The sequence below is a fragment of the Plectropomus leopardus genome, chromosome 14 (assembly GCF_026936395.1).
Source record: "Plectropomus leopardus strain MGB_pleo_1.0 chromosome 14, ASM2693639v1, whole genome shotgun sequence".
NCBI classification, from domain to species: Eukaryota; Metazoa; Chordata; class Actinopteri; order Perciformes; family Serranidae; genus Plectropomus; species Plectropomus leopardus.
In genome coordinates, this window is record NC_142189.1 from 29,626,235 (window position 1) to 29,648,968 (window position 22,734).

The following is a 22,734-nucleotide window of genomic DNA, read 5'->3' on the forward strand; positions in this document are numbered from 1 at the left end:
CTGTGAGTTCAACTTAACATACCGATTTCACTATAATACATCCATTTCACTATAATAAATCCATAGTACATACAGCATCACAGCAGCTGCTCAAATCCCTCTGCTATAAAAACACTCATGCTGATTGGTAGAAAGAGCTGTCTATCAACTGTGTGCGTGACCTCGTTCAAACCGTCCTCTAATTGGTTAGTCTTTGACTAGCCGTGTTTCCTATTGGTCAATCTTGTGACTGCTCTCGAGCGAACAGGAAGAGATGTAAACTGGCAGCTTGCCAGGTAAATATTCAACAGAGGATGCTAGCTATGCCCACGTCGGACACGACAAAAGGACAGCAACTCCTGAATAACTGGAGTAAAGATGAAACCACATGCTTTATCGAGGACATTAAGGTATTTTACGATAACCGAGTGACTTGTTTTTGCAGTTTGGAAAAGGGGAAGTTAAAGGGTGCGGCCTGCTGTCATTAGCCAGCTAGCCTCAATGCTAACGTTATGATATTTAGCGGTTAGCTTTATAACAGCATTATCCACAGGCTGAAACGTCATGAGCCAAGAAGCTGTTTGACTGCACCGGACGGGTCAGCAGCTGGTTGTTTAACGTTACAAACGCCAATAAATGAATCACGTTAAGGAACAGCTCCTTTGTGTTGCTAGTGTTGAGGATAATTCTCAGGAAAGGTGGGATTAGTTAACGTTAGCTAGGTGTGTGGTTAGTGTCAGGTATGGCTCTTGGTTCAAAATTTCATCTGTACACAATCAAATAGTTAATTTTTCATCAATTATGCCTGTTCAGGTTAAAATTTAGATAAACACACAGCCTTTTGTCGTACGAAATGATAGGCAACCGTGTCGATGACAGCTCCACCAGCTCGATTTGTAAACAAAACCAAAAGTCATGCAACTATCCTCAGTAGGTTAGGGACTGTGCTTTATTTGTTAGAGTTGGGAGGTGGCTAGGGTGTGACTTCATTTTAAAAATATATATATTTATATCAAGACCCTCTCAGGGTCTACACATAATTTACTCTGAGTCTCCCTGAATGGCTGGGGGAAACACATGACCATCCTTCCACCATAAATAACTATAATACACAGTTTCTATCTTTTTTATTTGTTTATTCGTACTGTTTATTTGATAGGGACAATGCGAGTTAACATAGTACAACTTCAGCCTTTCAGAAACAAGTTGTAGTAACTGAAATTACTCACATATAGAGATTATAGCTACTGCTAGTTTCCAACTCCTGTCCCTAGTTAGGCTTTCAAGAAAAAGAAAAAAGAAGACATTAAGGTTACATACAGTAGCTTGCATACGATAACAGTTATGGTAAAGAGAAGATAAAAAGGTAAATATTTACATCAAGATCACATAGAATTACTACATAATTTTAGAAAATTCTCAAAATAGAGCAAATTGTGCTGCATCCCTACGTAATAAATGAAGTGATATGGAAATTTTGAAAGAAAATATGCCTTTAAAACTCAGATGTGGGTTTTGGGGTTCTGAGGATATTTAAGATATGCATGAAATACAACCATATAAAGTTGAATCAACATACCACTCTCATTGTATACTATGATATGAAAGTTGACTATTACCATACCATGTACCAAAAAAAAAAGCAACTCAAATAAAACTGAGAATCTCACTTTTATTTGAGTTATTTTCGAAAGGGAGACTGTTTTCATATACTTCCATTTAAAAGTAGTTTCAAGTTGTAATTAAAGTGCTAAAACATTTGTTCAAACAAAACTAACACATCTGTTTTCACTCCTTTAAGGGTCACTCTGATTGATAATGATGATAATTGTAACGTGAAACCATGATTTTTTCGGAGCCATTTACTGTGCCATGAAAATCTCATACCATTGTAACTAGACCAAATCTGAAAACACAACTCTTTTCCCAGTGCTTAAAAAAATTCTGACATGCCCTCCCTGTTTAGCACCACCCCCTCCCCTCTCATAAATAACAAACAGTCCCTTCTGTTCTCTATTCCCTTGTCATCCTCTTTGTTTCATTTAATGTAAAGCAATATACAACACCAAAACTGCAAAGAAAGTTATTTGATAAAATTTTTTATATGGCTAAGCTGCTGCTTTGTGAATCATGACTGAGCCAAATAACCATATCCTGGAAACTCTAAAAGGGTCATATTCACCAAGGCCTGTATTTTGCTGATAAGCAAGGTCATGGGACACATTTTTAGTGCAGTTTGGCACGTTGATCAGGGTCAAATCTGCCTGGCAGGTTTGTTACAGACTAATAGTTCATTCTAGTCCAGTCATTTAGTTCTATTATGTTGTTTTGAACATGGACATACTGACATATTTCATTTAATTTATTTATTTATACAGAAAAGCTATAAAAAGTAGCATATGGTGAGTTCCAGATAAAACTGGCCTGACTCATTTAAAAACTGGCTTTCAGCTTTTTCCTGTTCAGCAGCACAAAAACACATAATACCAAAAAACAGGACCAACCGACAGAAACAAGGCAAGAACAAAACACAAGCAGCTACATGGAAATTGCAGATTAGAGCTTTTAATTGGTGAGAGCAATATGGTACATGAGATTTCAATCAGTAGTTGGAGTTAGGTCCTTCTATCAGCTAGTGTTTATATGTATGTTTGACATGAGTAATAAAGGTTAATGTTCTTATATAGTATAGGATCTTGTTCCAGATTTTAGTGTAAGTGCAAAAAAAAAAGAAGATCTGTGACAGCTTTTGTACAGCAGAAGAGCGATAAGCGCATCCGAAATTGATCTAGTGATGCGTTCTTGTCTTGTGTTGTGACATGGAAGTAAAGCAGTGTATGTACGATTGCAGTTGTTGTTTTGAATCTGAAAGTAAATTGTGATGGCTACATTATTTGTGCAGCTCTGAAAAGTCACAGTAAGAGAATGTGAAAGTGCAGTGCAATGGTGAGTCCAAGGAGAAAGCTTTCCGTGGATCTTGTAAGCTCTGTTGTATAGTCTGAGTAGGATATTGTTGAGACAGAGACAGTAGGATATTGTTGAGAGAACAATTGCATGTAGATATGTGTCTGGAACAGAAGAGGTAAGATATGGTCTGATCTTGTTACAGACGTACAATTTCTAATGCGTGTCTTTGTTAAGCAGCAGCCATAAATGCCTTGACATGGAGGCTAGTTTATTTACCTGTAACATGTTTTTCTGATCAAGTGTGCTTGTGTAGTGCTTGACACCCATTTTTTATTAACTATTACCATGAAAAGCAAAGTCACGAAAAAACTGGAGAGGTCATGGAATTTAACAATCTCATTTTTCAGGCAAAGTCCGTAAATTAGTAATATCCTTGAAAGTTTTAAAAAGGCTTGGACTTGTATTGTGTGTGAAATAAATTGCTACAATAATGTTCCATAATTAAAGTTACACATAATATAAAATATTGGTAAATTAATTTTCTGTCGCTGTTGATGTAAGGGAGCTTTGATATTTGTACGTTTCTTCATTTTCTGCATTCAGTGTCTACCATGTGCTCTACCATGTGTGCCAGCTGGCTGCAATTACATTTGAGGACAGTTGCAATCTGATGTGTTTGAATAAGAGAAAAATAATGTTGTGTAATTTAACATGTAGGGTCATGAATCCCAAATCTTTCTTCCTTGCGCTATGCCCAATGACTGCTTTTTCATTTTACTGTCTTTTTTAAATGGAGAAGTGTTTGCGTTATTCATTTTAAATAGTCATGGCAATGTTTTTGTGGACCCTTGAAAAGTCATAGATATCTTTTGAAAATTTGACCATAAAAATAGTTGGGAACCTTGTGCTCAGATGTATGTTTCCCTGCTCACTGCTAGGTACGCAACAAAGACATGAAGAGTTACTTTGGTTAGATGTGTACAGTATCTATTTGGATGGTTGATGACATTAACACATTTTAGATTAGCAGTGTTAGCTAACTCAAACTGGACAGGCAGTTGCTTTAGCTGACAGAATTCCCCTCCTCGCTGTACTGAAGTCAGCACTTCTAAACCAAAACTGAAAGACTCAGGTTTCAAATACCTGTGATGAGTCACTGACAGCACTGATCCTTCAGGGATGGCAGCATACTCTAAACTCATATCTCAAAACTCATGTCAGGTATTAGTCAAAACCGGAGCCTGCCTTACAGGAATATCTGAGCTGCCTGTGATCTGTTAAGATGGAATCACAGTCAGGCAGTGGATATATAGAGAGACACGTAAATGCACAGATACATCTGTTCATCAGGTTACATTTAGATCAAGTTATTGTGGCTGTAATGTCAAAAACTTGACCACCTCCATGAGCTTTGATTTGGAAACTTCTTTTGATCATGTAAAAAGGAAAATAGATAAATGATCATGCAAACAAGCGAACAGACAGAAAAAAAGCAATATTTACAGACAATGAAAAACATGAGGCAAAAGAAATGATCAAAAACTATGAAGCTTGAGAAAAAAAAATAATGAGCAAATTTACAAAAAAAGGTTTGTTAAAATGGAAAAAAAATGGTAAAAAGTAAAAGGAAAAATACTTGAAAATAAGCAGTGATCAGATTATTTGATATTATTAAAAAACAACCTATAATCATTCTATATTTAAAATTATATTACAAAAAAATTTTTTTTTGCACTTGCTAAGGTCATTTTCTTGGCTCTTTCTGTTTTTTTCTACTCTCTGTTTTTGTTCTTGCTTATTTTTGGGTAATTTTCCTGTAACTTCCTTTTTAAAAATTGCTTTCTTGCTATTTTTTGGGGGCATGTCTTTATGTGTTTCTTATTGCCTTCTTCCCGTGTTCTGGAAAGAATTCAAGCCAATTTGTTCAGTTTTCAAAGGGTAATCAACCAGCTGCTGGCATTTGCCTCAAAAATTCGGGCACGTAGCTTTTCAAGTCCCCCATGAGATCTAGATATTCAGAATGTCAAGTTTAACAAAGAATCATATTTTTGTGTCTTGGAATTTCTGTATGAAAGGCAGTCATTTAGAAACGTGTTTTCTGTGAGAGAGAGAGAGAGACAGAGAGTGCTGGGTTTGGTTACATCTCAGTGGTTTTCCAGCCAACGTCATTTAAGGTGGATTAGATGAGGATTTGTGTTTGTGTTTGTGCGAGTCCGTGTGCGTAACAGTATTCAAGCTTCTGACTCCTAAGTATGGGCTGACTGGGATCATAGCATCCACGTGTCGCCACACACACACACACACACACACACACACACACACACACACACACACACACACACAATAAAATAATCCTCCCAAGAGAAGCAAAGTTCACCAAACAGCCTTCATCCTATAATTACGTGCATAGTAACATGCACATATGACCACGTGTGGTGTTGCACATAAAGGGACAATTCACCCCACATCAACAATACACATTTTTCCTCTTACCTGTAGTGCTTTTCAGTAGATAGTTTTGCTGAGTTGTTGAGTGTTGGGCATATCAGCCATAAAGATGTCTACCTTCTCTCCAATATAATAAAACTAGATGGCACTTGGCTTGTGGTGCTCAAAGCGCCAAAAAGTACATTTGAAAAACTCAACAGCAATGTCTCTTTCCAAAAATTATGACCTGATCACACAAAATAATCACAGACCTTGTGAGCAGTTTCATGTAGGAACTATTTTCTGTCTCCTAAAAATACACCTGCTAACCGTATCACTGCACAGAAGGAAGCATGAATCTGCTGCTGGCTAGGGATAGAAATTGATTGATTTTATTGAAATTAATACATTTATCAGTTCTGCTTATAGGTTTGATTCTTTATGGATTTCCTTAATAATTTCTGATTAACATTATATGTAGAAATACTAGGGCTGTACCCGACTCAGAATTAAGCCAGTCGAATCGGATTTTGCTTTTCAATACGAATTTTGGATGATTCCTTTTGTTTTCCTTACAAAGTTTTAAGTTTGAAGAGGGCTCAATGAGACGTTCAGTATGAGAGCAGCATCCACGTAAAGTAAACAAGCTAACAGAGCTAATGAGGGGTTGCAAATGCGTATCAGCATTTTTGCCGACACTAGATTTCAAACAAAAGCCAGAGACTGTATTGTATTAAGTTGCTGTGATCTGTAAATTCACCACTTCTTCATGTTACGGTGCAGTCTCTCTGTGCCGCTGCCTGCATGTCTGCATCTGCAAAGAGGAGAATGTCAAGGGCATTCTCTCTGCAGCAAAATCTGGGGAGCAAGATGTCACTAGAAGAACTGCACAGAAAAAAACAACGACTTGACTTGAAGCAATCTCAGTCAACTGATGATTCGAGCTTCTGACTTTCAAGGGGCTGCCCTAAGAAAAATACAGGTTTTTAAGCGTCAGAGCAACTGATTTATTATCTCCAATTCTGAACAAAGTGCAGATAAAACGAGAGAATATTTGTGCAGCCCTGGTTTTCATTTAGGGTTTCTTAGTCAGAGAAAAAATCTGCCATACATGCCCAAGAAGTGCTAATATTATTATAACAGGATATTTACCCTCTGTAAATAAATGTGCTGCCTAGTCGTGAAGTAGTGACAGTTGTGCGTAGAGTGTCACATACATGGCATTCCTGGAATTAAGGCCTGTGTTGTGTATAAAGATGTTTCATGCTGCTGTTTTCATCTGTACTTGAAGTTGTTATTTGACAGACTTTACAGGCAGCACTGTACAGCATAATTTTTCTTTGTGAAATGAAGTCATGATCCTCTCTCCTGTGACTCCCTGTTGCAACTTACCAGCAGCAGAGACACATGGGTTTGATGTCAGTTTTTTGTAATGTGTAACTGTCAGAAAAACATGCCAGCATTGATGATAGGAGTTGATAAGCTGAGGCCTACTAGTTAGATGGATGGGATCATCTGGAACCGATTCTTAATTCCCATCCCTGCTGCTAGCTCACTTAGCACCACTGAGCGAGGTAACGATACACCTCAGCTGAGGAGGACAGCAATGTTTACATCTTGCACTGTCACGAGCAAGAGCCTCTCATTGAAGAGTAGATGCACCCGTCCTTCTGCGCAGCAATACAGTCTGTGGTTGTAGTTTAGTGGAAAGAAAATAGTTCCTACTTGAAACTGCTCACAACTAGGTCTGTTATTATCATGAGTAACCAGGCCCAGGATACAGTTATGCTAACAAAGCTTTCCCTTTTTGGAACCTCATGCAAAATAATCTGAAATTATGCATGTAGCTTTTGTTCACATCTTTTCATCAAACCATCTTTTACCATTCCTCCCTGCAAAACAGGATCCACCAAATTCTTACTAACATAGCGAGACATTAAACAGACTGTGCATATAACCCAGCCCTGACCTTGCAGACAGGATGGTTTTGATCTTTATCTGAAATATAAAAATAGCAATGCTGAAGTGTGTTGTCAGGAGAGTTGGGCAGCTTTCTTTGTTTTTCTACTTAAAATTCACATTCGCAGAATAATGACTGGCAGAGTGGGAGCAGCAGTTTTTAGTGACACATTTCATTTTTTATCTTGAATGATTTTTTACTTGTGTTTATTCAATTTATGATTCAATATCTTGTAATCTAATGACAGTTACCTGTACTTGTGCATATATTTTGCCATGGTTTATCTCATTCCATTTGTTAAAATAACATTATCATGAATGACAAGCTTGTATTTTGTATTTTGTAAGAAACTGCTTCAAATGTACATTTTTGCTTGAAACAGTTTACTTTTCTTTTTCATAAAATCATCAGATTTTACAGTTTCAGTCTCTTCAGTTATGTGGTTAAGAGTTGTACGTTTATTTGCCTTATTCCCACCCCCCATATTTATCTGCATGCCTTAACCCTTTAAAACCTGGAGTGAGATCACTTCTCTTTTGCTGCTTTCTGACACCTTTCACACATAATTCGGTGTGATTTCTTAAAAAAAAAAAACATGGGGAAAAATATAATGAGCATCTTGATAGGAAGTGTTTAAGGAATGCAAGTTGAAAGAAAATTAGTTGTTTAGAAAAGTATTTTGTAAAAGGTAGGGAAAACTCTATAGCTAATTATCATTATCACATGTTGCCTTCTTCCTATGTTGTTGACAGAAATCAAGCCAATTAGCTAAGGTTTCAAAAGGTTAAATAAATTTCATCTACAGCCATTTTAATCTAATAATTAAGTTTTAGGTAGCTGTCTTTTCCTCGAAACATATGCAGTACCCATTGCTGCATTAATAATGTTTTAAACACATTTTCTTGTAAAACGTCTCTTTGGTCTCTTTGTTGTGGGGCTGTGTCCTCTTCTGTTCCTGTTCCATGGAAGTAATGTGACATCTCCCTCTTTCAGTTGTAGGTATCTGACTGAGAGCCTGTAGCCATGGATGGGCATGTTGCCAAAAACAATGAAAGCACTTTCCCCAGCTTTGTGGACCTGGATGACTTTCTCACTAAGCACAACTCCAACTTCATCTGGCTCCTCGTCGGTGAGTAGTCTGTGTCTGCTGCACTGTGGGAAAACCTGGCCCATCAATGAAGATTTTTTAACTCATCTGTCACATGTAAAGTGCAGACCTGTCAGCAATGGATCAAGCTGCATTTTAGCGGCTTAGCAGCCTCATAGAAGATGTGCCATCACTACTTTTAGTCGAAAGTGTTGTGAAAAATCTTTATTACTTTGACTTATGCCTCCATTTTAAAGGTGTACCATTTAGGATTTTTCTACAGAACAATGTATAGACTAATAGAGAAGTAATCCCTCTCAGTCATTACTTACTGTGGTGTATTTATACACTGAGACTCTGTTCTCTGCCTTGGTTTTCTTGTTTTCTTCTGTTTTTTTTTTGCTGGGTTTGGATAATTCCAGGGCACAGTGCACAAATGAGGCCACTTTATAAAGAGGTAGTGACCAGATGCAGGACTGTAAGCAGCATGCATCCAAGAGAGAGTTCTGCAAACTGCATACACAGTATAGAAAAAAAACCTAAATGTTGCGTATGACAGTGAATCTGGAGTTGGCTTTCACTTTCTCTGGTGATACTATTTACAACTCTTAACAAACAGGATGGCAATGTATGAAATGGTCAACTCCAGGCTTTAAAACAGCAGTCCACAAAATAATATGGACGTCACAGTAGCTACATTCATTATTTATACACTTTACATGGGGCGGCTGTGGCTCAGAGGTAGAGCAGGGTGTCCTCTAATCAAAAGGTCAGTGGTTTGATCCCCTCCTCCGGGGAAAATGTCGAAGTATCCTTGGGCAAGATACTGAACCCCAAATTGCTCCCGATGCCGCATCATCAGAGTGTGAGTGCATGTGTGAATGTGACAATGTAATGTGAAAGCGCTTTGAGTGGTCAATAAGACTAGAAAAGTACTATACAAGTACAGTCCATTTACCATTTATATGCATAGCAGGCTATTAAACACAGATTTGCTAACATGTTTTCCTGCCAGGTATAAATAGTGACAGTGAAAGATTTGTACACAGACATAATTGACCTTCTTTGACCTTCATTATGTAAGATAGACTGTAGTTCAACACTAGAGTCCTAGCAGTGGATCAATTCGCAAATGTTAAGAACAAATTCTATGTGGTGGCATTAGAAATTATTTCAATATCAGTTTATATTAACTTCATTTGATTCATGTGCTACGGTGTTAAAGGAATACTATTCAGGATTCACGATTACAGGTTCGTAAATCGCTCGCCAGCCAAAATGAAAATTAAAGCTAACTCTAGATTCACTCCTAATTTGCCTTTTGCCTCGCTATTGATGTTTTTTTTGGGTGCTGTGTATCTTGAATGCCTACTGCTTATGGTCTGGCAGCTTGTTGTTACCTTTGTAAAAACCCCCGACCTATCTGAGCGCTGCGGAGGTACATGCCCAAAAAGCATACAACAAAGTTTTTTTGCATTGAGCTGCATGATACAAAGTATGATGGAAGTCTGTAATACTTTATAATATGTTTGATATCTAATGTCATTATCGATCTTAATTAGTATTTGCTTTTAATGCTTCTGTCCAGCTGACTCTATTGTAGTTTAATTGGGATTTAATTAAAAATATGACAAATGATAGTTTCCAATTATTGGCCTCCCTTCAGGTGCAGCCCACGCTAAATATTGAATGGTTCTCAGAATGAAGCTTCCATTTTTCTTTGTGCCGCTGCAACATCTTGAAGCTGAAAGAAAAACCTCTTTTGGGAAAAAGGAGGAAAAAAATCAAACAGAACCTTAAGTGCAGCATTAAAACCCAGCTGTCAGCCCAGATATGAAAGAAGAAGTAGTTTACTACGTTAATTCCATCTGCATTGCTAGATTCCTTTGAAGAAAAACATGTTTTTAGGCTGGAATTTTTAAAAGGTTTCCAAATATGTTACTGGTTACTAGTGCAGTCATTTCTGTGCTGATGGGTCTTTGTCATGTTAGGAAGAGTAGCATCTGGCATATTGTTTTCAAAGGACCAATCACAGTTTGTTTACCTTCTAAACAACAAGGTAGTCAAATGTATAATTAAAGAGTTTGGCCTAACAGAGGCAAAATCAGCATTAGTGATCATATGTAGGAGTAGGGGTCGACTGATATTTGTTTTTCAGGGCCGATACCGATATCAATTATTATTAGTTTATGAAACCATATTGTATTTGGAACTGATATGCATTTACAATAAAAATTAAAGTCTTTCTATCAATATTTAAAATTTGGAATATAACAAACTCCAACACAAACTTTAAATGCCTTTAGCAAATGTTTAATCAAAAGTGAAATGTTCAACATCATATACAGCAAGTTCCCTGTAACTTTTTTTTAAAAATAGTGAAAGTGAAAATTTAAATAAAAAATAAAAAAATAAAAACAGTTTCTCACAGTTTCAAAAGTTTCTCCCATGCTGACGCTTTCTTTGCACTTTTTAAGTCATTGATTTTATTGGCGTTCACTAAAATAAGATGCAGATACAGACAATCAGCAAAATGCCAAATATCGGCCCTGACAATCTGTCGACCCCTATGTTAAATAACAGGTAAACTTAACTGTCGGGTTCACAAACATCATGGATGTAAACGAGCTATTCCAAGCATCAGGAAGCGTTAAAATGTCCTCGTATTATTCCTTGTTTTAACAAACCTGACCACGTTGTGTGTTTTTTTTTTCTTTCAGCCACCATTCTGTCCTGTGGATGGATCATCTATTTAACTTATTACAACTCCCGCAACATTGGCCTCATCCTCACCCTCATCATCAACAGACTCTACAAGGATGGCTACATTCATATTGGTGTGTTCATCAGGAGCTCTGTCACACAGTGATGAATAGAAAGCAGGAGCGCTGCCAAAGCTTTCAGTTCAAGGCGTTAACTCAGTCTGCTGAATATTTCATGATGAGCCTGCTTCTCTCGTTGATCATCTCCATTGAGTCTGAACAGCAAACTGCAACCAACACCAGATTGAATTTCTCTACATAAATGACACACAAGTTAATTTATACAGCACCTTGAGGCCATAAATTCAAGTGTAACTCTGCCATTATTTGTTTAAGCGAGCGATTAGTTTCCTACAAAAACATAAATTTCTTCACAAAAGAGCAGACCTTGTCAGGTGCATCTGATCTGAAATAGAGCACATATGTTGTAGCCTCCCAAAAAAAGAGAGAAGTACTTTTACTCCTTACTATAATAAAATATGTTTGTATTGAACATTTTAGCAAAGCAAAAGTATATACTGTAGATAGAAACCTGCAGATAACTGACTGCGAGTAAAAAGGAAGTGCAAGGAAGATTACCAAAGCAGTATTAAATTGGAATGAGGACGGCAAACAGCAATTTAAAATTAAGAGGGACCTATTATTCTTAATTTCACATACATACTTGTATTTTGGGTCTCTACTAGAGTATGTTTACATCACTTCATTCTTTGAGGTTCTCACTCAGAAAAAAACAATACAATTTTTATTTCCTTTCCTTTATTCGTTTATCTTTTTTTTTTAACAGACCCTATAGTTTTTTCAAATATAGGCCTCTGCCAAACTCGAGATGTCCCTTCATGGTATTTGAAAAAGAAAATACCCAGATGACACAGCATGGACTGTTATAGCGATTTTAATATGTCACACCAACATATATTAATTTGTTACCATAGAATAAGTAGTATTACTGGTACTAGTATTATTTACACACATTTATTCTAGATACTTACCATTACAGTACTTTGAAAACATGTCAGAGATGATTATTTTTCCAACATATATTTATGATGGAATAACATTAAATATATGGTATAAACAACAGAGAATATTCATCTATTTTTATCTCATAAAATTCTATGTATAATGTATTATTTTAGCATCACTACCTTTACCATGAAAGGACAAATAAAACATTTGGTAAGTTGTCCATACAGCTGAAAGAGATTTGGTCTTATGATGCAACATTTGCCAAATCTGCAGGCCACTCCTTAAAAGCGGCCTCACCTGGTTTACTCCAGTCTCTCAGTATCATTTGCTTTCCAACCATTATACTGGCCTGAATGAAGTCTTTGGCTCTACAGTGAGATTCTATTTTTGGGGTCACTGAGTTAGTCCGGGTTATAGTTTTGATGCGTTCATGAAACTTTCTCCAATATTGCAAGCGACATTGCAGCATTTCCAAAAATCAGCGTTGTTCCTAAGCTTGATCTCTAACAGTCTGGAGGAGGTCCAAAAAAAGCAGTTTAGAGTCCTTGTAATATTTTCACATATACAACCCACAGGTATTAATTTTACATATATTTGCCTCATTATTATTATTCATTTTTTTTAAGATTATTTTTTGGGGATTTTTCCCTTTATTAATAGGACACCTGTAGAATGACAGGAAATGTGGGAGAAAGAGAGGGGGAATGACTTGCAGCAAAGGGCCGCAGGCCAGAATCAAACCCAGGCCGCTGCAAAGGCCTCGGTAAATGAGGCGCACATCCTAGCAGGTGAGCTAGAGGCCACCACATATTTAACTCATTATTTGAAACCTTTTGTCACGTTTAATATAAGCATCCAACATTGTAAGATCTTATGTAAGACAGAAAATTTATGTTCTAAAGAGGTGGTTTCTCTTGCTAGGACTGGCACTTAAAAAAGAAAACACATGATGGCTTTGAAATTACCAGAAAGAAGAGCAAAACCTTTGTAAAAAGCACAGTTTTGAACTGACTTTACAGACACAGTAATGTGTTAAGCAGGTCTGAACGTGTCTGAAGGTGTTGTTGAAGGTGTTGTGTCATGGCCTGTCCTGAGTTGAGTAAAAATTCTTGTGCAGCCTGACAGGAAGACACTGACCAAAACAAGCTTCCTAGGGAGAGGATCTAAGTTCCACACACATCCTGCCTTCAGCCGGTCAGAGGAAAAGTCAGAAACGGCACAAACATGAGGAAGTGTCAGCTGGGATGATCACAGCTGAACCGCTCATGTGTTGTCTTTCTCTCCTCATGATGTAATTACAACAGATACAACAAATGAGCCAAAAAGGATTAATGATGGAAAAAAGATGTTGAGTTTTCTTGCTCGGTGACAGACTCTGACCTACTTGTTGTACAATTAGATCCTAATTAAGATGATTTTTCTCTCAATGAGAGGAGAAACAAGGTGATTAAATACTGCAGTGACGTCCAGAGTGTTTTTGTTTTTTTATACTGGCGCTCACAAAGACGTCTAATTACATCTTTTGTTTAACATTTTAATTAGCTGGTTCTTGACTTGATCACTGTGATCAAATTCAAATTTGGCTTCCACTTGCTTTTGGAAATCACATCATTTTATAAAAGACTACTATTTATTTTTTATGATATATACCTGAACTCTTTTGTGTCTGATCGTCCACAGGCTCCTTCTCCTTCTCTGTGCTGTCGGGGAAAGTCATGTTCAGAGATGTCTACTACATCAACCAAGACCTGTCTATCAGGTAACCTGACCTGCTGCAATGTTTGCTTCTCTTCTCCTCCTCTTTAATAGTGTTGCTTGCCTAGTGATTGATTTTTTTTGCTTGTGTGTGTAACAGGATACAGGATGGCTTCCTCATATTTCGCTGGTGGAAAATGTATAACCCAAAACAGAAACAGCATGGTAAGTAATTTGATATTTGTGCACAGGTGAGCTTACTAACCTGATACTAAAGTTTATGAAATGTAACCATTAGAAACCTGAGCAAATTGGCTTGATTTATCTAAAAATGTTAGAAAATGGGCCCGAAAATTAGCTAGAAATTTGTAAAAAGAAAAGAAAAAAAAGTTACAAGAAAATTATCTGAAAATCAGCAACAAAAAAAGTAAAAAAAACAAAGAAGTGACCTAAAGAAAGTGCAAAAAATAAAAAAAAATAAGACAGAATTAAAATATATTAGTATTTAATATTTAAATATTAAATTTTTAATGTTTTCAGAATATTTAAAAAAATTTTTTAAATGATATATAACACCCCCATCTCCCCCATCTAATTTTCATGTCATTGTCCCATCACTTTTTGCAAAACTATTTTTTCAGGTTTCAGAGGTTGAAGTAATTGTGAGTGGCGTCTAATTACAGCCCAAGAAAACTGATGTTGATCCAGGTGTTAAAGGGTTAAATGAGCACTACTTAGAAATAAAGTAATTTATAAGTAGTTTGATTATCAAATAAATGTATCAGTGCATAAATCCAAAAAATACTATATTGTAACCTTAAAAGAACCATATATAGAAGGAAACCATCAACATGTGTTTTGAATTTTCTCTCTTTGTTTTTGTCTCCAGACCCCAAGGCAGAGACCAGGCTTTACGTGACGGTTAACGGCTTCGAGTTTCACGTCTACAACCGCACTGACCTCTACGCCCGACTGCAGGAGACCTTTGGACTGGACCCCACACTCATAACGCCCAAAAAAGATGAGGAGAGGGGACGAGAGGACAGAAACAAGACCCTAGAAAGGTACGACCAAGGCCTCAATAAACAGCTTTTCAACATATTCAGTGCTTGGGTTGTTTCAGAGAAAATAAAACTTCAACACGGATATTTCAATGGATTTCACCACTGGAAAAATTGCCCATTCATAAAAGTGGGCGGTCTACGAAGAAGAAAGTCTAAAATACTTTTAAAATTGGTGTCACATGACCTGAGAAAACTGAGATGAAGGACTGTGGCATTTGCATTAGAAAACCAACTACTAGCACTACTATTCCATGATATAAAGCGAGTTGCCTGTCTGAAAACAATAAAGTGGCTACGTGGTAACAAATGATCTTGTGTAACAGCTAAACAGTACACAAAAATATGCTTCAGGCAGAACATTAACAGAATCTTGGTATTTGATAAAAAGTGCTGAAGTTTATCTCAGTTTTTTCAGCCTCTGTTTTTACAATAACAGTATGGTACCCAGCCCTTGTTCACAAACTCTCCCCTCACAGCGAAACAATGCACTAAAACATGTTTCTGAAGACATTTTAGGGGAGAAATGGGCAATACAGTAATAGTCTTGGGTTATATGTGATCAGTGCTGCTTAGTTTGATGGTGTTATCTCAGTATTTTCAGCCTTCGTTTTTACAATAAAGGAAACAATATTGTGCCTGTTTCCTGTTCCCAAACTCTTGTCATGCAGTTAAACAGCGCACTAAAATTTGTCTCTGGAAACATTTTAGGCAAGAAATAGACAATAAATTAAAAATCTTTGTTTGTATTTGATCAGTACCACCTAGTTTTATAGTTTGATCAGTTTGAAAATGTGCCGGATGGTAAATTTTGCAATATCCAGAAGATTTGAGCTGTGAGACGAGTAAGAGATCTCGGCGCTGGTAGGATGGAGGACAATCTCCCAAAGCCCATTTACACTTACTTCCCACTTATTTACCCACATTATAATGATACAAAATCAGCATCCCTTTAAGTTTGTTAAATTCTTGAATAAAATCACTTGAATTTTAATTGGTGTATCTGGTTAGATTTCCAGTGTTTACAAATGAATTGATTTAGAATTATGCATGTAATTGAGAGAATGACTTTTACTTTGAGAACCCAAAAGGATTCCTTTATTGAGAACTGGACCAAATCAATAGCCTCCCATTATCACTGAATGTTTGTTTCAATTTTGTTGTTTTTTTATGTTCATTAAAAAACACAAAAGCAAAAAAAAAGAGAATTACAAAACAAAAAAAGCAAAAATGATATTTTAAGTACTTCCAAAGTCTTGCTCTGTAGTTGTCCTAACTTAGAATGATATTAAAGTCTCTGCCTATTTTTTTTTTTAAATAATCCACACATGTGAGTGGTAAACAAAACTCGGTATGAAAAGGTATGAATCAGAAATTTCCCATCAGAGGTGATTGATGAATGGAGATTTGATGACAAGCAGTCTGCAAAAGCTGCCCAAAAGCTCCTCTGTAATCACCAAATGTAATGGAAGTGTCGGCTCAGAGGAAAGCTGTTGTCATTTCCCTCTGACGGCCAAATTAATTGTGCTGACTAGAAATGTAGCACTATTAAATTGCTGTAAAACGTAATGCCTTCTCGTCCTTGTGTAGTGTGAACATTAAAGCAGAAAGTTCGGACCACACGTCGTCCTGGCGCTCCCTCATTCCTGTCATCAAAGTTAACATCAGCACCGTAAGTACCTCACAAATTCAACAAAAAATGGATGAAATTTGTTCTGAGAAAGGAAGCATCTTCATGGCCTTGTTCCTGTATTGTGTCTATAATCTACTGTAGGGTCGTCTGGCTTTTGGGAACCACTACCTCCCTCAAACTCTGTGTATGAACTTTGAGGATGCCTTTCTGACGTACGCCACCAAGCCTCCATCCAGCCACCTGGACCAGTACATGCACATCGTCAAAGGCTCGCTGGAGAACGTGCGCGTCATGCTGGTTCCCAGTCCACGCTACCTTGGCATGCAGAACGATGAGTAAGTCACTCACAGATCAGGACTTGCTGACTTATTTTCAATTCAATTTGAGCAGTGCTGTAAAATCAGCTGGTAGTTCATGAGGCGTCGCTGTTTAAATTCAAGGGTGGAATTCATTTCAAAGTAATATAAGAGACTGAATTATGTAGCAGACTCTGAAAATTTGGTATTTATTTATTCAAAACAATTTCTGAAACTTGTAAACATCATCTTTCAACTTGCGTTGTTGTCAGTACTAAACCTATTTAGAGATAATGCTTTTGCCTGAAGAATAATAACTTGAGAATGTCCTTTGCCACTCATTTTTGAAACGTACCATATGAGTGTAGAAAATGAGATCATTATACAGTTTGAAATGGATAATTCTGTGCTCCGCTCTCCCAGTGTTTCCTCCTATTTATCCTGCATTATGTACTTTCTGCTGTGGAATCTTAGACACAGGCACAGGACTCACTCTGTATTTCTCTGTTTTCCAAAAAAAATCAAAAAATCAGCACCTCAAAATCCAAGGCCATGGTTCTCAGCCGGAAAAGGGTGGAGTGCCCTCTCCAGATCGGGGAGGAGATCCTGCCCCAAGTGGAGGAGTTTAAGTACCTCTGGGTCTTGTTCATGAGTGAGGGAAGGATGGAGCGGGAGATCGACAGGCAGATCGGTGCGGCGTCTGCAATAATGCGGACTCTGCACCGATCCGTCGTGGTGAAGAGGGAGCTGAGCCAAAAGGCAAAGCTCTCGATTTACCGGTCGATCTTCGTTCCTACCCTCACCTATGGTCATGAGCTTTGGGTAGTGACCGAAAGAACAAGATCGTGGATACAAGCGACCAAAATGAGCTTCCTCCGTAGGGTGGCTGGGCTCTCCCTTAGAGATAGGGTGAGAAGCTCGGTCATCCTGGAGGAGCTTGGAGTAGAGCCGCTGCTCCTCGGCGTTGAGAAGAGCCAGATGAGGTGGCTCAGGCATCTAATTAGGATGCCTCCCTAATTGCCTCCCTGGTGAGGTGTTCAGGGCGGGTCCCACCGGTAAGAGACCCCGGGGAAGACCCAGGACACGCTGGAGAGACTATGTCTCTCAGCTAGCCTGGGAACGCCTCGTGAAGGGAATTCTGGGCTTCCCTGCTTAGGCCGCTGCCCCCGTGACCCGATCCCAGATAAGTGGTGGAAAATGGATGGATGGATGGATCCTATACAAAATAATAATAAGCATTTGTGCCACATTTTTAAGGATCAAATTCCTAATTAATTATTTTTGTTTAAAACATCAAGTACTCTTTACTATATTTAACAGAAGACTCTGCTTTTAGTTTGCTCAGTACAGGAGATGCAGCCTTTGGAAGAGTATAAGCTACTGGATACAGAACGGAAATTTTGTGATAATTTTGAAGAAATCCTCGCCCAAATGATCAATTGTATATTACTTGCCCTTTATTATGCTAATTTTCTAATGAAAACTCTGTTATTCCAAGCATAGATCCACAGTGAACAAAAAAATCCAAAAAAGGCAGGAAATTCTTGATGAATGGAAGAAAATGAGGGTAGCGTCTGCGTCTAAAACGGCAAAACGTATAAAAGCATTTGTTTACAAACTCTCACACAGTATGTCACGTATAATCCAAGTCTCATTTTATCCATAAGTTTTGTTATTGTTGAACATGGACTGCAATGACCTTAATTAAATAAGAGCTCTCACCGTTTTTGGATTCCTTGTTCAACATGGAGGCGTATGAGAAAAACTTTCTCCCAAATTCAACATAACACAGGGTTAGTAATTGACATACAGATGATCATCCGGGGGTGAAGAATTCCTTTAAAAGGGTCAGTTGCCAAATGCTCTTCAATTCAATTTAAATTCATTTTTCTTGCATGCCTCCATGGCGAACAAAGAATCCAAAAAAGTTGGAAACTCTTGATAAAGTAAGGTCATAAGGGGCCATGTTTAACACCAGCAAAACTGTGGGATAAATTAAACTTTTATTATACTGCCCAAACTGTGTAAGAGTTTGTAAACACATGTTTTTAAATATAATTTTGCTGCTACTAGACACACGCCCACAAATTACTTAATTTCATCAAGAATTTTCACCTTTTTTTGATTCTTCATTCACCATGGAGGCATGTGAGAAAAACAAAGTTTTCTTAAGAGAATCCATGCACCAAATGGTAGATAATTGATATTCAGTAATCATTTGGGGCGAAAAGAATTCCTTTAAAATTATTAGTTACCCAATTCAGATATCTACAAATACCTTATACTTTTACAAAAGATGCAGCTCCGGTATTCAACAAACTGAAAGCAGAGTCATCTGTTAACTGTTATAAAAGTATTTATTTGGAATTTCATCTTTAAACATGTGGCACAAAAAGCTTATGTTTATGTTTGGGTTGCAGTATTCCTTTGATGCCCAAACTGTTGGCAGAATGTCTGAACAGGGCGTCTCATTTCTCCTCTGTAATTTTTTTATCTGGCGGCTTTTAATTGTATTGCATTAAAAGCAGCGATACCATAAACCATTATCTGCACTTCACTTAAGTGAAACGACACGGAGAGTCAAACTGCATTTACCCTCTGTGATTAAGGAGTCACTCTCAATATAAACTTGGCAGCTGTAGCCTCTAGAGAGGCCATCAGTGATTTCAACCTCCAGCAGCCCTTGACGTGTCTTCAAGCTTTATTGGAACGTCCAGCGAGATGAAGCAAAAATATGTAAGAAGAACACCGCTGCATTTATAAAATTCAAAGAGTCTTCGTGCCAGAATCAAGCGTCAGTGCGGACTGAATATTTCATTCATGCTTTGGTACCTTCCAGTTTCCTGCTAACCTGCTGCGACCCGACTTCTAATTATTTATAACCCCTGCATGAAATCTGTTGAGTGTCTTTAACCTGTGACCTTGTGGATTTCTTATCTAGACCTCCCAGACTGATGGGTGAAGGCTTTGTGGTCATGCAGTCCAATGATGTTGACATCTACTATTACCAGGATGAACCCGGTAAGCTCATTCACCCACACACAAAATCTAACCAACATGCCAAGCAACAAATCTTGCAGTGCTGTGACCATACTACAAAGTGCTTCTGGAAATTTGGCTTTTCTTTAATCTAACTTCCAGATATTGGTTATCAGTCTCATTAATTACTAATAATCAGTTGTGTGTTTTTGTTTAGTTTACATGTTAGAGTTATCTAAGGCTTTAAAAATGTGTGTTTTTGTCGCGTGTGTGTGCAGGTCTGGTGCCTGTGGAGCAGGAGGGTGGGGAGGAGGCAGAGACATGCAGTGAGGGCGATAAGCTTCAGGACCTGCCTCCATGTTGGGGTCTGGATATCGTCTGCGGAAAAGGCACCGACTTTAACTACGGCCCTTGGGCAGATCGTCAGAGGTGAGTAATGATCATGCAGAAATACACAAATTCAGCTTCATCAAAGAATTTCAACATCTAATTTCTCCTAAATTTGACCACATTTCAGGGCGTATTACATAAAAAGTGGCATTCTTAGAAAAGTGATACAAATTTGGTTATTGTTTGCAAGGACTGAAAGACTAACCAGTACAAAATAGCACTATTACAGAGCTGCTTATGTGGGCCTTTGAAGGACTGATCATTGCAGTCAAATTAAAGATAATTTAATTGCCATGATACATTTAGTATATGATATTAAAGCTTAACTTTGCTTTTTTAACCTGGGCCCTGTTTTCCCACGTTTTTTTTTTTTTTTTGATAAAGGGAACAACAGTTTGTGAAACTGGTTCAGTGTTGAGCAAGAGCTGCAACCACAGTGGTGAAACAGGCTGCAGTGTCACGACTGTGGGCACATTTGCACTCGCAATTTACACTAACAGTGCTTGTTATTGCCATAGACAGGCTTGGATTGTTATTCAAAGTGTCTGACAATATTATGGAAAGGATCCCTACAGAGATAGACCTTTTTGTCATGGAGTAAGATCTTTTTTGTTTAGCCCCAAAATCGCTATCACCAAACCCACCGGACCACATTTAAATAAACAGTGATTTCGTAAACTTAAAACACACTTCATTTAGAGTTGATGTAAGCAAATTCGGTTAGTCTTCTTACTGTTCTAACAATCACCAACTCTGGTTTGATTTGAAATAAACCCTTAATTCACCCAGTAATACAGGAAAATATGCTGACTCTATTCACACTAAAATTAGTTGATTTAAATGCAGTGTGGTGTGTTTGGCGATAGCAGTTTCAGGGCTGTTTCTGGTTAAACAGAAAGGATCTTACTCTAACAAAAAGGTCTATCTCAGCAGGGATCCTTTTGATAATGTTGTCAAACACTAAGAATAACAATCTGAGCCTATCAGTGGCAAAACAAACACTTTTAGTGGATGTAAATTGACAATGCTCAATTGCCCTGAGTGGTTACTGTTTGGCCGCTGCGGCTGCAGCCCTTTCTCGGATGAGTGCTGTTGTAATCAGGTGAGACTCAAACTTTAACGCTTCATAGATGCAGTGTTGCATTTACCATGATCTCTGTCCTCTCTCAGGGACTGTCTGTGGAAGTTCTTCCTGCCGGCCGACTACCAGGACATGAAAGTGACTGAGGTTGCTCAGCCAGGAAAACCCAGGCAGATCCAAGCCTTCGAGCTCCGCATGAACATCATCGCCGACGCCACCATCGATCTGCTTTTTACCAAAAACAGGGTGACTCTTGCTCCTGTGTGCATACTCCTCTCTCCCTCTCTCTCTCTTTCTCTTTCTCTTTCTCTTTCTCTTTGTCTTTGTCTTTCTTTCCTGCCAACCTCTGTGATCCCTCGACCCCTCTCCCTGCTGCTCCACTTGTCTTTGTCTTCGTGCCTCATCATGTTCTAGCCATCGATATTGCTTCATGTTTTATGCTTTTTCAAATTTCCATCCTGGAGCTGTGCAGGGATTTTCACAAAGCTAAAGTGTGTGAAGTGCATACTAAACATCAACATAAATGCATGTTGAATAAAAACATAAGATAGCTCCAGACAGAGAAGATTGTCATGTTATTGCCTCTTTGAACATATTTTAGTTCACATTAGGTGACTTTCTTTTAGTCTTCGGGCACTAAGGCACCCTCTCTAATTATTTGACAGCATGTGTGACTGTTCTGTTTGCTCTCTCTCCCCCCATGCTCTGTCTTCATTCCTGTTACTAGGAAACCAATGCCATCCATGTGAATGTAGGTGCAGGCTCTTACCTGGAAGTCAACATCCCCATGACTGTCGGAGAGAATGGTAAGTTTGTGTGTCAAAAAACTCACAAGAGAAGCACAAAATGCCGGCATTTGGATCAGTTACCACAGCAGATGTCCCGCTGGCTTACTGACAAATCTTATTCATATAGAAGCATTTGTCAACTCCCAACAGTTTTCCATCATTTCGTAAAGATCTGTTGCAATGACTAACAGCCGAACAACAGACATGAGAAGCAGCTTCATCAAATGTCAGAGTGAACTCATACTGTAAAAAGTCAGAAACTGCCAAACAATGAGAATTGTAGATTCTCAAAGCTAGTAGTTATTATTATTATTATTTTAAAATTAGTTTACAGAATTATAATCATTTTTAATCCATTTTTCAGGTCAGATTTTTTTACTTTCCTGTTGGGTTTTTTTTTTTTATTTTTTATTAATTTTTAGATAACTTTCTTGTACTTTTTCCTAAATTCTTGCTCATTTTTGGGGCAATTCCTTCTTAAATAGCTTACTGCCCTCCTCAAGCCAATTTTCTCAAGTTTAAAAGGATTAAGTGGGATTGAATCAAATTGTGCATTGAAATTCTCATATTTAATAAACCATAATATGCATATTATTTACGCCCATAAATAGGATCTCTTGAGATCACAGCAAACATCTTAGTACACTACCTGGTTGTGGAAAATGTCACAGCGAATCGTGGAGGGGTCTTCATTAAAGCTGCTATAATTTTTTGTCATTT

The 22,734-nt window shown here is 37.8% G+C and overlaps 1 protein-coding gene and 1 non-coding gene across 2 annotated transcripts in view; both read left to right on the top strand.

Moving 5' to 3' along the window:
- The first annotated feature begins 231 nt into the window (after nucleotides 1-231).
- Nucleotides 232-22,734, top strand: part of bltp1 (bridge-like lipid transfer protein family member 1) — a 115,094-nt gene continuing 92,591 nt past the window's right edge. The window contains exons 1-12 of the mRNA XM_088087779.1: nucleotides 232-389; nucleotides 8,267-8,402; nucleotides 11,081-11,197; nucleotides 13,772-13,850; nucleotides 13,947-14,011; nucleotides 14,676-14,850; nucleotides 16,438-16,519; nucleotides 16,622-16,815; nucleotides 19,718-19,797; nucleotides 20,034-20,184; nucleotides 21,316-21,472; nucleotides 21,954-22,032. Coding sequence (XP_087943905.1) covers nucleotides 8,297-8,402; nucleotides 11,081-11,197; nucleotides 13,772-13,850; nucleotides 13,947-14,011; nucleotides 14,676-14,850; nucleotides 16,438-16,519; nucleotides 16,622-16,815; nucleotides 19,718-19,797; nucleotides 20,034-20,184; nucleotides 21,316-21,472; nucleotides 21,954-22,032 — 1,285 coding nt within the window. The 5' untranslated portion in view covers nucleotides 232-389; nucleotides 8,267-8,296. The remainder of the gene's footprint in view (nucleotides 390-8,266; nucleotides 8,403-11,080; nucleotides 11,198-13,771; nucleotides 13,851-13,946; nucleotides 14,012-14,675; nucleotides 14,851-16,437; nucleotides 16,520-16,621; nucleotides 16,816-19,717; nucleotides 19,798-20,033; nucleotides 20,185-21,315; nucleotides 21,473-21,953; nucleotides 22,033-22,734) is intronic.
- LOC121954174 (small nucleolar RNA SNORD86) lies at nucleotides 11,893-11,978 on the top strand. Its single transcript, XR_006106550.2, has one exon. It is a non-coding gene; the product is annotated as a small nucleolar RNA SNORD86 (small nucleolar RNA).